Source organism: Phyllostomus discolor, chromosome 11 (assembly GCF_004126475.2).
Source record: "Phyllostomus discolor isolate MPI-MPIP mPhyDis1 chromosome 11, mPhyDis1.pri.v3, whole genome shotgun sequence".
Taxonomy (NCBI): domain Eukaryota; kingdom Metazoa; phylum Chordata; class Mammalia; order Chiroptera; family Phyllostomidae; genus Phyllostomus; species Phyllostomus discolor.
This window is the reverse complement of record NC_040913.2, coordinates 55611410-55627938: the sequence shown is the minus strand read 5'-3', so window position 1 is coordinate 55627938 and position 16529 is coordinate 55611410. Positions and strand designations below refer to the sequence as shown.

General features: G+C 36.6%; 1 protein-coding gene across 6 annotated transcripts in view; it reads left to right on the top strand.

The window, feature by feature from the left end:
- NALCN (sodium leak channel, non-selective) overlaps positions 1–16529 on the top strand; it is a 367092-nt gene that overhangs the window by 214666 nt on the left and 135897 nt on the right. For all 6 annotated transcript variants that reach the window (XM_036011432.1, XM_028526407.2, XM_036011431.1 and 3 more), the window contains one exon: positions 14063–14137. In XM_036011432.1, the coding sequence (XP_035867325.1) occupies positions 14063–14137 (75 nt within the window). The remainder of the gene's footprint in view (positions 1–14062; positions 14138–16529) is intronic.

Sequence of the window (16529 nt, the reverse complement as noted above, 5' to 3'; positions counted from 1 at the left end):
TTTGCTTGCTTGTTTGTTTTGTTGATTAGGCTCCACTTAAAGGTGAGATCATATGGTATTTGTCTTTCACCACCTGGTTTATTGTACTTAGCATAATGCTCTACAGTTCCATCCATGCTGTTGCAAAGGGTAGGAGCTCCTTCTTTCTTTCTGCTGTGTAGGAGTCCATTGTGTAAATGTACCATAGTTTTTTGATCCATTCATTTACTGATGGGTACTAATGGGCACCCATGTTGCTTCCAATGCTTGGCTATTTTAAATTGTGCTGCTATGAACACTGGGGTCCATAGGTTCTTTTGGATTGGTGTTTCAGGGTTCTTAGGATATAATCCTAGCAGTGGAATTTCTGGGTCAAAAGGCAGCTCTATTTTCAGTTTTCTGAGGGAATTCCGTACTGTTTTCCATAGTGGCTGCACCAGTCTAGATTCCCACCAACAGTCAACCAGGATTCCCTTTCCTCTACATCCTCTCCAATACTTGCTGTTTGTTGATTCATTTATGATGGTCGCTATGACTGGTGTGAAGTGGTATCTCATTGTAGTTTTAATTTGCATCTCTCTGATGGCTAGCAATATTGAGCATGTTTTCATGTCTCTGGACCCTCTATATGTCCTTCTTGGAGAAGTGTCTATTAAAGTCTTTTGCCCATATTTTAACTGGGTTTTCGTCTTCCTGGAATCCCTCAGCCACTCTCCCAAGAGGAGAGTGCCCTGATCCTTGCCTTGACAAGCTTTTATTGCTTTTCTGGGCATATTAGATAATGGTCCTCATTTACTATACACAGGCTCGCTTTAGGTGGTTATCTTTTACAGAAAACAAAGAAGAGGACGCTGCTAATCACATCACAGAAGAAGGATATTTGCAAATGCAAAGGGAAAAGTGGTTAAACTGGTTACACTTATCCTTGGAAGGTTTAGCATGGATTTTAGGGAGTTACTTTAAAGATATGCAGTAAACATTTACTGCCTCAATTCAGGAGTGAGGGAGTTTTAGCAAAAAAAACAAGTCTCAAAGCAGTCTAGGTACAATGTAGGCCCGATTCCCCATGGGAGAACCTATCCATGGGCATGGGTCCTGTCCATCAGACCTCGCTTTCCAGTGGACTTCTGAGTGGGAACTGGGCCCATGCCATGCTGAACAGTCTTCTATACAGATGCTTTATTTTTCTTGTTACTCTATCAAATGAGATTTTTTTCCTGGTTTCTGTTTCTGATGTTTCATTGTTGGTGCACAAAAATGGTTTTGATTTCTGAATATTGACTTTGTATCCTGCTCTTTTGCCAAATTCACTTATTAGGTTGAATAGTTTTTTTGGTGGAGTCTATAGGATTTTCTATGTACACTATCACACCAACTGCGAACAATGACAGTTTTGCTTTCTCCCTACCACTGCGGATGCCTTTTATTTCTTTTTCTTTTCTGATTGCTGTGGCTAGGCCCTGCAGTACTATGTTTAATAGGAGTGGTTACAGTGGGCATCCTTGTCTTGTTTCTGATCTTAGTGGGAAAGCTCTAAGTTTTTGCCCATTGAGTATGTTGTTGGCTGTAGGTCTCTCATATATGGCCACTATTATGTTGATGAGTGCTCCCTCTATTCCCACTTTACTGAGTGTTTTATCATAAGTGGGTGCTGTAACTTATCAAATGCTTTTTCTCATCTATTGATATGAATATGTGTTTTTGTCTTTCATTTTGTCTATGTGATGTATTATGTTTATTGATTTGTGAATATTGAACCATCCTTGCATCCTTGGAATGGATCCCACTTGGTCATGGTGTATGATCTTTTCAATGCATTGCTGGATGTGGTTTGCCAGTATTTTGTTGAGGATTTTAGTGTCTATGTTCATCAGCAATATTGGCCTGTAATGTTCTTTCTTTGTTGTGTCTTTATTTGGATATGGGATGAGGATGGTGCTGGGTTCATGAAAAGAGTTTGGGAATCTTCTGTCTTCTTGGAATTTTTGCACTGGTGTGTAAAGTATAGGGGCTAGCTCTTCCTTAAATGTTTTGTAAAACTCTCCTGTGAAACTGCCCAGACCAGGGCTTTTGTGTGCCAGGAGTTTTTTGATTACTGCTTTAATTTTGTCAGCTGTTATCGGTCAGTTCACGATTTCTGCTTCATCTTCATTGAGTTTTGGAAGATTATATTTTTCTAGAAATTTGCCCATTTCACCTAGGTTTTCAAATTTCTTGGCATAGTTCTTCACAGTAATTTCTTACAATCTTCTGTATTTCTGTGGTGTCAGTTGTAATCTCTCCTTTTTCATTTCCGATTGTGTTATTTGGGTCCTCTCTCTTTTTCTTGATGAGTCTGCTTAAAGACTTGTTGATTTTGTTTATCTTTTCAAGGAACCAGCTCCTAGACTTATTGATCCTTAGAATTGTGCTTTTAGTCTCTATGTCATTTAATTCTGCTCTGATCTTGATTATTTTCCTTCCTTCTGCTTTCTCTGGGCTGTCAGTGTTGTTCCTCCAGTTCTTACAGATGCAGGATTTGGTTATTTATTTGAAATATTTCTATCTTTTTTTAGGTAGTCCCATATTACTATGCTCTTCTCTCTCAGGACTGCCTTTGCTTTGACCCATAAGTTTTGGGTTGTTGTAAGTTCATTTTCATTTGTTTCCAGCAACTTTCTGAATTCTTTCTTGATCTCATTCTTAACCCATTCATTGTTTAATGCCATGCTATTCAGTCTCTGTGAGTTTCAGTGTTTTTGAATTCTTTCCTTGAGGTTGGTTTCTGGTTTCAGACCCTTGTGGTCTGAGAAAATGCTTGTTATGATTTCAGTTTTCTTGACTTTGTTGAGGCTTGTTTTGTGTCCAACCAGGTGGTATATCTTTTAAAATGCCCATGGCATTTGAAAAGAATGTGTATTTTGCTTCTTTAGGATGAAAGGCTCTATATATGTCCATTAAGTTCATTTGATCTAGGGCCATTGTTCAATGCCACAATATCTTTGTCGATATTTTGTTTGGAAGATCTATCCACTTTTGACAGTGGGGTGTTCAAATCTCCTACTATAATAATGTTGTTGTCCACATCTTTGTTGAAGTCCTCCAAGATTTTCCTAATGTATTTGGGTGCTCCTATGTTGGGTGCGTATATGTTTATAATGTTTATGTGTTCTTGATAGATTCTTCCCTTCCATTTTTGAAGTGACCTCTGGGTCTCTTTTTATGGCCTTTGTTTTGAAGTCTATTTTGTCTGATATGAGTATTGCTACCCCAGATTTCCTTTACTGTCCATTTGCTTGGAATATTTATCTTCAACTTTTCACTTTCAGTCTATGTAGGTCTTTTGTCTGAGGTGGGTCTCTTGTAGGCAGCAAATGTGTGGGTCATGCTTTCTTATCCATTTAGACATTCTATGTCTTTTGATTGGATCATTAATCCATTAAATTTTCAGGGTTTGTTGATAGGTATTCATTCCTTTTTCCCTCTTTGTTCCTATGTTCCTCTCTCTTTCACTCTTTCCTTTCTCTTCTTATAGTAGTCCCTTTAATAAATCTTGTGGTGCTGGTTTGGTGGAGATGGATTCTTTCAGCCTTCTTTTGTCTGGAAAAATCTTTATTTCACCTTCCATTTTAATTGAGAGCCTCACTAGGTAGATTAATCTTGGTTACAGACTTTTGTTTTTCATTATTTGGAATATCTCTTGCCATTCTCTCCTGGATTGGAGTGTTTCCATTGAGAAATCAGCTGCTAGTCTTATCAGATTCCCTTTGTATGTTACTTCTTGTTTCTCCCTTGCTGCTTTTAAGATTCTCTCTTTGTTTTTAAAACTTGGCATTTTAAATCTGATATATCTTATATTTGGGCTCTCTGGGTTTATCTTGATTGGGACCATCTGTGCTTCCTGAACTTGCATGGTTTTTCCTCTCTCCATGTTCAGAAAGTTTTCTGCCATTATTTTATCAAACAGGTTTTCTGTCCTGTGTTCCTTTTCTTCTCCTTCTGGTATTCCTATGATTGAATGTTGTTGCAGTTCATGTTATCTTGGAGTTCCCTTAAGCTATCTTCATATTTTGGTGGTTCTTTTTTTCATGCAGCTGCTCTGCCTGAGTGTTCCTTCCCACCTTGTCTTACAGCTCACTAATTAGGTCCTCTGCTTCATCCAGCCTATTTGTAATTCCTTCTAGTGTATTTTTTATTTCTGAAATTTTATTGTTCATTTCTTCCTTGTTTCTGTTTATAGTTTCTATTTCCTTTTTCATACTGTTGTTCTCACTCAGTTTCTTGTAGTTGTCTATGAGTTAGTTGAGCATTCTTATAACCATTATTTTGAATTCTGTATCTGATAGTTTACTTACTTCCATTTCATTTAGCTCTTTTAGTGGGGAGTCTTCCACTCTTTTTGATTATGGGTTCATTTTTGTCTCCCCATTTTAGGTGACTCTTTTTGTTTATTTCTGTGCTTCCTGATGTTTCACCTTGCTAGCTGTCCTTGTAGGGTAAACTTCTATGGTAGGAATTCTGTGGGATTCAGTGGTATGGTCTCTTTGCTCTCCTTGTCTGGATGCTCTAGGTTTGCCTTTTCTTCTGTCTGTGTGGACTCTCTTATTGTACTTGGGGTTTTACCTTTTGGTTGTTCCTTTGTTGGTGGGTTCTCTCCTCCAACAAGTATACTAATGTTCACAGCTCCCACCTAATCTTGTATGTGATCAGTGGCAGGAGGTAGACAAAGTGGATTAAGACAGAGGGAGAGTATTCTATTTAATGCACCAACAAGTAGAGAAGAGACAGGAGATCCTTTGGATAAGTATAGCATTAACCATGATATTTCACCCAACTAGCCACTTTTTATAAAAGGTGAAAAAGATAAGACTCTTGTTAGAGGAAGGGAGGATTGTGAGCCTAATCCAGAAAACAGAGTTCTCGTTCAAGGTTAGATGATGAGATACACTAAGAGTAAAGGATAGAAAGTAGGCATAGTGTGCAAGAGAATAGAGGTAGCCACAACAATAATAAAATGACTTGGGCTAAGATCAAGGAGGGATGCTGCACAGTACATACAATTTTACAGAATGACAATTATTTACAATAGTACTGGAACAACAATAACATGACAAGAAATATATGATTTGGATAAAAAGAATAGAAAGTACATGATCAAGATAAGTGTATTATTGGAACACAAATGAAGTGAAAGGAGGAAAATTAAAATATAGTCTGATAGAGAGAATAAAGAAAACCAGTCAAACAGTGCAATCAAACAGAAATAAAATGATGAACAGAAAGAAGAGAAATAAAAATACTAGTAAAAAAGTAAAAATAATGAAAAAATAATAATAATACAAATAAAAATAAAATGTCACTTCTATGGGATAGGAAAATTAATTTGTCTCGGTTGTTGGGGTTAGCCTTGTGCTCCCTCCTTCGATCTGTCTCTGGACTTTTCACAACTCCAGGTCTTATTGTCTCACTTGGGGGAAGAAAGAAAAAATAAAAAAGGAGAAGAAAGCAAAAAATAAGCCTCCTGCTGACTATAAACCCACTGAGTAAGTTCTGCTGGTCTTCCTGGATGCCACAGGAGGAAGGAGGCTGGGGTTCACTTTTCTCCCTTCCTATATAGTTTTCCCAGGATGGGTGCCAGGTCTGGGCTGCAATATTCACATGTGCCCAGCCTCCAACCCAGGTCCTCCAAGAGCTGCTGGAGCCCCACTGTCTGTCTGTGCCAGGCCTGCACCTTTAATCCACAAGTTGTGTGATATCCATGCAGTATACCTCCTCCTTGTTCTTTGCGAGCCCAGCATTGCTGGAGCCCACCACTGGGCAAGTGGCCTGGCAACCAGTGCAAATCAGCTTCCTGGCTGGGCTGGAGTCCAGTGAGGGCTTTAGGCTCAAACCAACCTCAGGGTGAGCTGTTCAAATCAGCTTCCTGGCAATCTGTGTGAGTCAGCTACTGCTTGGGAGTTCCTTACAAATTGACTTTGAGACCTTTTTTTTTTAAGTAAAAGCTTCTTGTTTAAGCCTGTAGTTCTTAACAAGTGCCTAGCTTTTCACACAGCTCAACTTTCTAACCAAACTGGAGACTATCCAGGTTGGGTCTGGCATGGCCCAACTCTTCTCCCTTCTTCAAGTATTGCCTGGCACCCCAGTTTCTCTGGTAGCAACCTACCCAGCATCCATAGTACCCATGGGTGTATACCACCTCTGTGTGTCTCCCACTTAGTCTCTATTCCCCCGGACGACTTCAAACATCCATGTCCCTCCTATTGCCAGGCTGCCCTCCCTGCTCTGGTAGGGGAGGAACCTGGTGATTTAACTCTCCTCCAAGCAGCCACCAGGCCTGGGGCCACAGCAGCCTAGGTCCCTGTGCAGATCCCAGGTACCTTAGCATTGCAACACAATCTCTTCACTGCCTGTTTATCAGTGTCCTCTACAAGTTTTGGCCTCCAAACTTCATATAAGCTGGGATTCCATTTGCTGTTCACTCTGTTCCTCAAAAGATTGACTAGGTGTTCCAGCTGAGCACAGGGAGAACTAGCTTCTGCTCCTACCTATCTCACCACTATCTTCTTGAACAGGTCTACAATTATATTTTGATGTGATCAAACTATCAATTTTTCACTTACGATGAATATTTATTTTGGACTCATGCTTAAGATATTCTTTCTCATCCTGAGGTAATAAAAATATTCTCTTCTATCTTTTTTAACTGTTTTAATTATTTGCCTTCTACCTTTAGGTCTTTAATGCATCTCAATTTACTGTTTATATCTAGTTTAATTTAGGTGAGATACACTGTTTAAATAAAACTCAAATTGACTTTTCTCAAACACATTATGTTAGATTTTTTGTTTTGAGATATTTAGTTGTCTCTATGAACTTAAAGCAAAAAGGTCAGCTATACATATATTTCAATTTACAAGTGACTTTTTAACTGAAAACTAATTAATTCAGTTAAAGAGAACACTCTATAACTAAACTAAAACTAAGAGTGTTACTTCTATGTTACTCAAAATATCTAGGGACTCAAGATACTTATCCAGTTCTCTGAGATTTTGTTTAAAGTATGACCAGCAATTATTTTTCTTTTCTTGTTTATTCTCAGACTGACCATCATTGTAATGGGCTCCATTAAGTTAGCTCAGTTTGATTCAGCAGTATTACTAAATCTCAACTAATATGTGTAAGTAGTAACTTACATTCTAACCCAAGTGGGGAAGAGTTTAATATCTGTCCTTTTGGGGGCCTATAACTAGTACAGAAATAGGACTAGTAAATACAAACAAACTAATAAAACCTATGATTCAAGTCCTAAAGATACAAGTGATAAAACAGCTGTGAGTACATGTCGTTGCTAGGCAATCAATGCCTACAAACAAACATTAGCTTCCCAGTCATTCCAAGTCTACCTAATTTGAAATAGAGTTTAAAATATTAGCAGTAAAGCAGTCAGACTTTGTTTATGGACACGTAAATAGATTCATGAACATGATAAGCCTGTGATATATATATATATCACACTCAGTTAAAAACTGAATATTAATAAGTTGAAAATCTCCATTCCATAAGCCTGTCTTTAGACTTGAACTTACCTTAAAATGAGAATTTTTGTAAATTGTGTGTTTCTTTTGGCAAAATCCTACAAAGTATTGCAATCCAAATGAAAAAACAAGTCCATGTATATGTATATGTATGTGTGTGTGTGTGTGTGTGTGTATAGGCTCTGACTGTTTTTTAATCCATGCTGGTAATTGGTGCCCTACAACCTGCGGTGAGTCCCTGATTTAGTCTCCCCAGGGACCTGCATGTACTGAGCAGGAAAAAAGGAAAAAAGGAAAAAAAAATGTTTCACTGCAGTTTGTTCTGGCATAAAAAACAGCAGGCTGTTCTATTGCCCCCTGGGGGCACCCATTTTTCCAGCTCACAATGAAAATGAAGCTTAAGTGTTTAGCAAATGCATATTCATAACAATTATCTATAATCCCTTTAAAATGGCTCTCTCATAGGCCAGGTACACATTCTGTATTTCTGTCCTAACTTCGATTTTCCAAATGCTTGTGAAATTCATCTTTTCCTTCACTTTTGCCAATGATTTGGGGATTAAAGACTTTGGAAGCTTTAACTAATTGAAAGACTCTATTTTCTTTTTTTTATCCTCCGTGCTTTTCCCTTTGTTATTGTTTCAAAGGAAAGCCCTGTGATGTGAATATGGAAAGTGAGGAAATGTAATTAAGCATCTATTGTGGGTAGCCTCTTTTGTTACCTTGGAAGTGCTTAAATTAACACAACAATCATTTGATTTTGTTTCTGCATTGGCAGCTTTCTGAGATAGTCATATTTTGTTGACAAAAATGGACACTCCAAAGTGTAAATTAAATAATTTGATTTTATAGATTTCATTTAAAAGTGCATCTGTGTTGAACATTTCCCATTTTACAGTGCTCTGATTACATTTGACTTTCTGTTGATCTATATAAAAATGAGATTGTTTCCAACTATAGCCTGCAAGACAGCTTAGGATAGTGTGATTATAAACGGTAAGAAAGAAAAAAACACACACACAATATGGGTTGTTGACCAGATATCTTCTGTGCTTGTATTTTATATTTGAAAATAATTTTAATAGAAATTTTAATAGAGTTCATAGTAAAGAAAGAAATAAGATTAAAGCTGACATTTCAGCCAAGAGGCTATCTTTAAGCTATAGAAAAAGGAAAGAAAAATAGTAACATTAAACTTTAGAAAAGAAATGACAATAAAAAGGGATGGATATCTAAGATTAGGTGTAACTATATATGGAGGTCATGAGAATACAAAATAGGATATGCAGCTACAGACACAGAAATTCTCAGCCAAGAAAACACTTTCTAAAATGATAAAGCTGCCCTCTTATGAAAATAAGCCATAATTTTCAGCAGTCTAAATCATGAAAACCCAAAAATGAGTACATTGGAAAGAATGTTCATATCTAAACAAAAAGTGGAGGAAATAATGAAACTGGAAATACAAATTCTGCAGTTTTTTGAATTTTGCTGAAATGGACTATGGATAAATGCAAAAAAACAAGTTTGCTGTGTTTAAACATATAAAACTTAAAACATGGTGAATACCTAGCAAATCCTTAGCTCAGGGGAGTCTGGCCTTTTCAGAAGTGTGTAAAGCATGAGAGGAGTAGTTAGAAAAAGAGAAGAGGGTTCATAAGGATTTGTTGTACCAGAACACCTCTTAAGACTCTGAAGCAGGAGCCATATTAAACCTAGAAAAGAATGCTTTGAATTTCACTAAGATAGAAGGGCAACATCCCACCAATATGTTGCTATATCATTCATAAAAATTCTAAGGATACTTGCCAGGCTTCTAGAGACCTGATGTGTGGCATTTTCCACACTGAATGCATTGCCAATGCTAAAAGTATCTTATGAATGGGCATTATAATCTGATGAAAATAAAGACTTAGATACTTGAAAATTTTAATATTTATTCTTCACTTTTTCATTGACATTGGTGATTCATATTTCAATAGTGATCATAGAATAAGGAAGTGGCTGTATTATCAGTTGTATATTACAAGAAGAATAAATATTTTTGTTGCATATTCATATGATGGAATGTTAGAGACCTGTTAAAAGTGGCAACTAGCCATGGCATGAATATATATATATATATGAATCATTTTTGTAAAACATTACACAAATGAAATACTGCTGTTGAAAGGATATATCATTTGTGCTTTAGCAAAGCACCAGAGGAAATGAAAGGATATATAGTTAGTTTTTATTCCCCTGGATATTACATCATTCAAACAATACTGATATAGTATTTGATGCCACACTACAAATTTAAATATCATATAAATCTAAATACTAAAATATAAAGCAGAATAGGTCAGTGCATAATTTTTTAATTATTTTATTGTTGTTCAATTACAGTTGTCTGCATTACCCTCACCACTCCCCCCACCCCAGCCATAATTTAGAACTAGCAAAATATAAAGGTGTTTCATGCAAATGATGAAGCTCTTTGAGTCAACTTGGCAAGCTTCTGTAAAATTTCTTTATTATATTAATAACATTTTAATATAAACCTGTAAATCATATTTAATGGCTGTGGGAAAACTTTTGACACAGCACATGTGGCACTTGTAAGTAGATAGACATTGAATGAAAATAAGATTCAGATATCAATGTAATGGGTTCAGATTATTAATGAGCATTACCTCAGGTTTCTGTAAAAACAGAACAAACATGAATAAAACAGGAATTGAGAGATGGTTTTTGTTTTCAGAAAAAGGACTCATCCTTTACTCCCATGTCTTTCACTGCTGTGCACTGGGAAATAGCTGACACCCTCTTCAGTCCACAATCCCAGTCCAATTCCTCACAGCACTGGGTTTGTAGAAAAACAATGTCTCGCTGACAGTGTTAATTAAAAATAATGGAAACCAAGCTGCCACCCTCCCTTCACTTCTATTTCTTTATCACAGTGGTTATTGCCACCTTATCAGAGTCTGAGAAAAGAACTACAATATAATTCTCACCTTCTCACAATGGGCTGCAGGCTAATCCTGCCTCTCCTGTATCTTCTATCTCCATTCCAAAGAGACAGTCAAAGCCAGGCTTTGGTCACTTCTCACCCTGCGTGCCAAATCCTCCCCTTATCACAGTGCCACTTCAGGAGCAAAGTGACAAGGATCAAGCTAAAAGTCCATGTAGAAATAGTTTTGGGAGGAAACTTAAGCTCTGTGTATATTTTTAAATAGTTTCTGGTTTTACCATCACATTGTCATGTTAATTAACAGCGATGCTTAAACATTCAAGGGTATCTTTTAAATGAACTTGGGTTTAATGATGGTTTAAAGGCAACTATGAACTTTCTCTTATATAACTCCTAAATTTATCATCAAAACCATTCCCAAACTCTTGTCTCAGTTCTGTAAGCCTGGGGCTTTCAAACTGCAAAGCTCCTTCAGCACTTTTCCTAACAAGACCAAAGCCGTTTGTGTTTGATTCTTGCCTTCATTCTACAGTGAAAAATCAAACTTATTTACATGACAAGGAGAAAGTACAGCTAGCACCCCACATCTGTTTCTCTTCCTTCTGCTATGAGGGTAGCTTTTTTCTCTTTTCTCTAAGAAGAATGTACAAAATGTACTTTACAAAATAAATAAATAAAATATTATATACTTAATAACCTTTTGTCAAACTGTACATTGTCCAGTTACCATTGCAATGATCCAGTTCAAAATATATTGCATATATGAAAAAGAAAAGCAATAAAATCATCTGAAAGAAAAAAATTAACAGAAGAAACTAATGTCATCACTTTGTGATTGTTACAACCACCCTCTCCTACCTCAGCTGCCTGTCCCAGCCTTCTCCCTGGCGGCCATGCTGGCTGGTCTTATCTGCTCAGCAGGCCCTTAATTAGCCACATGCTCCCAAAATCCTGTTTTTCTTCATAACACCTAGAAAGCCTTTCTCACAATTCTCTATCTGCCAAAATTATTCTTTTCCTTGGTATCTTGTTGTCTTGATAGCACAGGATTGGACTCAGTGCTTTACAATCTTAAATAACTAACTTTCAGAAGATGCACCAGACCCATTTTCCCAAATCAGCTCTCAGAAATCTAAATACTTGGTGAGCACACAACTACATGATATTCTGTTGTGATATTCTGCTTGGGTTTAGTTTCTCTTTGTCAGTCTTCACACTTGTGTGTCCCACCCTCAACCCACACTGTAATTTTCCTTCACATTCCTGCTTTCTGAAAAGAAAGGATAGTGGTTTCTGTGATACAATATGAAGGAGGCAGAAAGCTCTGGAAAGAGGCAGGGAAGCAAAGCATGTTTGGGTGGTGGTAGGGTGGCATGCCATTCTCAGAGGCAACAACAGTACTGGTACCAACGTGGATGTGCTCTGACATTCAAGATTTGTTTTGTACCCACTTCTTATTTGAACTTGGGGGGAAAATAGCATTGCTACTGGCCCCACATGAACAAGGGGCAACCTAGATAAAGTTGAGGAGTTGCCTGAGAGGTCTCCTAAGAACATGTCTCCCATACTTTCTGTCTGGAACTGTAGAACTTCCAAACTTCCCTGGGAGTTGAGAGTCAGTGTAGAGGAACACCACTGTAGGAACAATGGCCTAAGCCAGAGACCAGGTAGAGAGTGGAAGAGGTTGTGTGGGGGCTCTCCAAAAAGATGTCCATGCTCTAAGTTCAGAACCTTTGATTGTGACCTTATTTAGGAAAAGGGTATTTGCAGATATAATTAAATTGAGAATCTTGAGATGAGATCATCCTGGATTACTCATGTGGGCCCTAAATCCAATGACAAGTATCCTTATAAGAGATAGATGAGGACAAGATACAGGGAGGAAGAGAAAGTCATGTGAAGACAGAGGAAGAGATTAGAGTGGTGCAGCCACAAGCCAAAGAACACCTGAGGCCACCAGAAGCTGGAAGAGGCAAGGAAGGATCCTACCCTAGAGCTCTTAGAGGGAACATGTCCAGCTAATAACTTGATTTTGGACTTCTGACCTCCAGAACTGTCATAGAATACATTTATGTTGTTTTAGGCCACAAAACTTGTGCAATTTATTACAGCAGCCTGAATAAACTAACACCTAGAATGCCATTATGAATCAGAGATCTTAGCAGAAGTTACAAGGTCTGAGGTGGTGACTAATTCAACAGGGAGAAAGCTAAACTAATATTAACAAATGGGAATACTTTGTTAAGAGAGAAATTAAAAGGAAGAATATAAATCAGGAATGAAAAAGAGATTATCAAATGAATGTGGAACTGTAGAGAATTGAAAGTTGAAAAGGGACTAGAAATTAAAATGTTTTTAAAAGACTGCATTTTTATTTCCTTTCTCTTACCTTATTTACCATTCTAAAAGAAGCATATGAAGCTTTTTATGATTCTTTTAAAAAAGAAGATTTTTCATTTGAAAAATATGGTGAAATGCAAAAAAAGAGGAAAATCCAGTTTTCACAAAGTCAGTCACCATTAACATTTCTAAAGAACCTCCTTCTATCCTTTTATCTCTTATTCCTTTTTGTACATGGTTGCACTTCTACCATACATACTCTTATCTAATATTGTAAGCATTTTTTCAATAGTAATTAAAATTTATGAGTACATTAATTGTCTATTGCTAGATAATAAATTATGAACAACTTAAGAGTTTATACCATAATAAACATTTATTATCTCAAGCAGTTTCTTCAGGTTAGGAATCTGAGACAGGTTTAGATGGTGTTTCTAATTCAGAATGTCTGATGAGCTTCTAATCAAGCTATTGGCTGGGGCTGTGGGCTTTGTTGGGGCTGGAGTATTCTCTTCTAAGACAGGTCACTCAAGGCTGTTGTCAGGAGGCCTTAGCTCATCACCACATGGGCCTCTCCCTGGGGTTCCTTGAGTGTCTTCATGATATGGTACCTGGCTTCCACCAGAGTGGGTGACCCAAGAGAGAGCATAGTGAAGGCCACAATGTCTCTTATCACCTGATCTCACAAATCACATGTGATGATATCCATAACCTATTGATTAACAGACCAGCCATACTCATCGTGGTGGGAACTCTAGAGACTCACAAAAGTGTGAACATCGGGAGGACTTCTGCAAAACTAGCTACCAGAAAGAGAATTTTTAATGACATTAATTAATGGCATAATAGGGATCTCTATTAACTGTATTAACTATTTAAATAAGGTTAGATATTATTTCCAGTATTTAGTTATTACAAATAACTACCAAGAAACCTTGTAAATAAAAATTGTATCTTCTTTGGATAAAGAAGATATTTTCTTTTGATATTATCTTAGAAATGGGGTTATTGAGTTGTAATTTTTCTTAATTTTCACTTTAAACTCACTTCATAAGCAAGTTAATATGTATATTGTTTATTTCAATTAACATATTACTTCCTTCAATGTACTTGAGATAAATACCTAAATACCTATGCAGTGATTCACTATTACATGTCTATTTTTCATTTAATGCATTCTATATGATGTATATTTCAGGTAGATATTTTGTATCATATATAATATGATACCTAATGGCATGTGGATCATTTTCATTTTTATTTAACCATTTTATAGATCCTCCTGAGTTTGTTTGTTGCTGTTATTTTGGACAACTTAGAACTTGATGAAGATCTAAAGAAGCTGAAACAAGTAAGTAATGCACAGGGAATTGTTTAAAATGCATGCTTACATGTAATGTCAAAGCAGTTTGAGCTTCAAAGTAAAAAAATAAAAAGTTTTAATAAATTAACACAGTCTAAGTTGGCAAAATATTTTTGTTTAGCTTTTATTTATTACCAGCAAAGAAAATTTTTTTACTACTCTATAATTATCCTGGGAATATTGTTACATTATTATTATGAGTAAAGGTAAGATTGATATACTATAGTAAATTGAACTTGGAGACTATTCTTTTCTGCCATAAATGAAATTTGTCTGCAAATGAAATGCCCCAAAGCCAAGTTACCATTTTGCATAATTTTATTCAACACCCTTAATCATCATCACAAAAATATTAAGCATCAACTTGCCTGACCTATATACACTAAAAGAGAATTTAGTCTGGGTGCCCATGGTGATTATAATAAATGTAATAGAACAAATGATCACCTGTGCCCAGTTATTTATGAAAACAGACTCGATGTTATGTCAATAAAAATCATATCCAAAAAGTGAAAATGAAAATGTGTGGTTATCTTATTGATGGAAGAAAGATTATAGGTATGATCAACCACTCTCATAGTTTCTGTTAAATGGAGGATACTTGGCTTGAATATCTGGCTCTATCAAAGAGTATAGACCCTGTCAGAAAGGGAGTTGGTGGGAAAGAAAGACACTGGATAAAATGTTCTTTAATTATCTTCCTCAACTCTGCAAGAATAATAGGGATGTTATCAAAGAGAGCCAGGGCTATAAAACAAATCCTATCTGAATTCTAGGAGGCCCTACACCTTCAGAATTTCCAAATTGCATATCCCTTTTCTTTAGATTTTATTTTTTTAATTTACATTATTTTATTGTTGTTCAATTACAGTTGTCTGGATTTTCTCCCCACCACTCCCCCCACCTCCTCCAAATCCACCTCCCTCCCTTGCTTCCACCCTCCACCTTGGTTTTGTCCATGAGTCCTTTATAGTAGTTCCTAAAAATCCTTCTCCCCACTGTCCCCTCCCCCCTCCCCTCTGGCTATTGTTAGATTGTTCTTAATTTCAATGACTCTGGTTATATGTTGTTTGCTTTTTTCTTGTGTGGATTATGTTCCAGTTAAAGGTGAGATCCTGTGGTATTTGTCCCTCACCACCTGGCTTATTTCACTTAGCATAATATTTTCCAGTTCCATCCATGCTGTTGCAAAGGGTATAAGCTCCTTCTTTCTCTCTGCTGTGTAGAATTCCATTGTGTAAATGTACCACAGTTTTTTGATCCACTCATTTACTGATGGGCACTTAGGTTGCTTCCAGCACTTGGCTATTGTGCTGCTATGAACATTGGGGTGCATAGGTTCTTTTGAATTGGTGCTTCATGGATATGTCCCCTAAAGCAAGGGAAATAAAGAAAAGAATAAACAAATGGGACCTCATCAAATTAAAAAGCTTCTGTATGGCTAAAGAAAACAGCATTAAAATGAAAAGAGAGCCAACCATATGGGAAAACATATTTGCCAATGATACCTTGGACAAGGGTTTGATCTCCAAAATATATGAAGAAATTACATGACTCCACTCCAGGAAGACCCAAAAAAAAAAACAAAAAACAATTAAAAATGGGCAAAAGACTTGAACAGATACTTTTCCAAGGAGGACACACAGAGGGCCCAGAAACCCATGAAAAGATGCTCAGCATCGCTAGCCATCAGAGAGATGCAAATTAAAACCACAGTGAGATACCACCTCACATTGGTCAGAATGGCCATCATAAACAAACCACCAAATAACTGCTGATGAGGTTGTGGAAAAAGGGAACCCTAGTGCACTGTTGTTGGAAATGCATACTGGTGCAGCCACCGTGGAAAACAGTATGGAATTTCCTCAGAAAACTAAAAATGGAACTGCCTTTTGACCCATCACTTTTCTATTTTTAACAAAGCAAAGACATAATCTATTTAAATTGCTTTGTTATTTGTATATCTGAAAGTTACTTAGACATTTCATCTTACCAGTCTTGTTTATTTCCAAAACCTATATTTAATTAAGGATTTTCAATAAAGAGTAAAAATTGATGTAAATGTGCCCATTTAAATAAACCATGTGGTGCTTTGCTTTGAGTTTATAGCCTTAGTTATTTATTTAACCATTAGCCTTAGTCTTTTATTTAACCATTCACTAGATATTAATGATGCTTTGTGGGTTTTTTTTTTAAATTCTGTACACCAGAGCTGATTATCCAATTGTGCTAGCCTATAATTCGGAGTATCTTCTTTGAATATTTAGAGATATTTGAGGGCTGAAAATCCCAATCATAAATAAAACAGCAAAAACATTTTTGTTAGTACTTCCCATATTGTTTTTAGCCACAAATGGACTGAAAGTACATTTCTATTAAA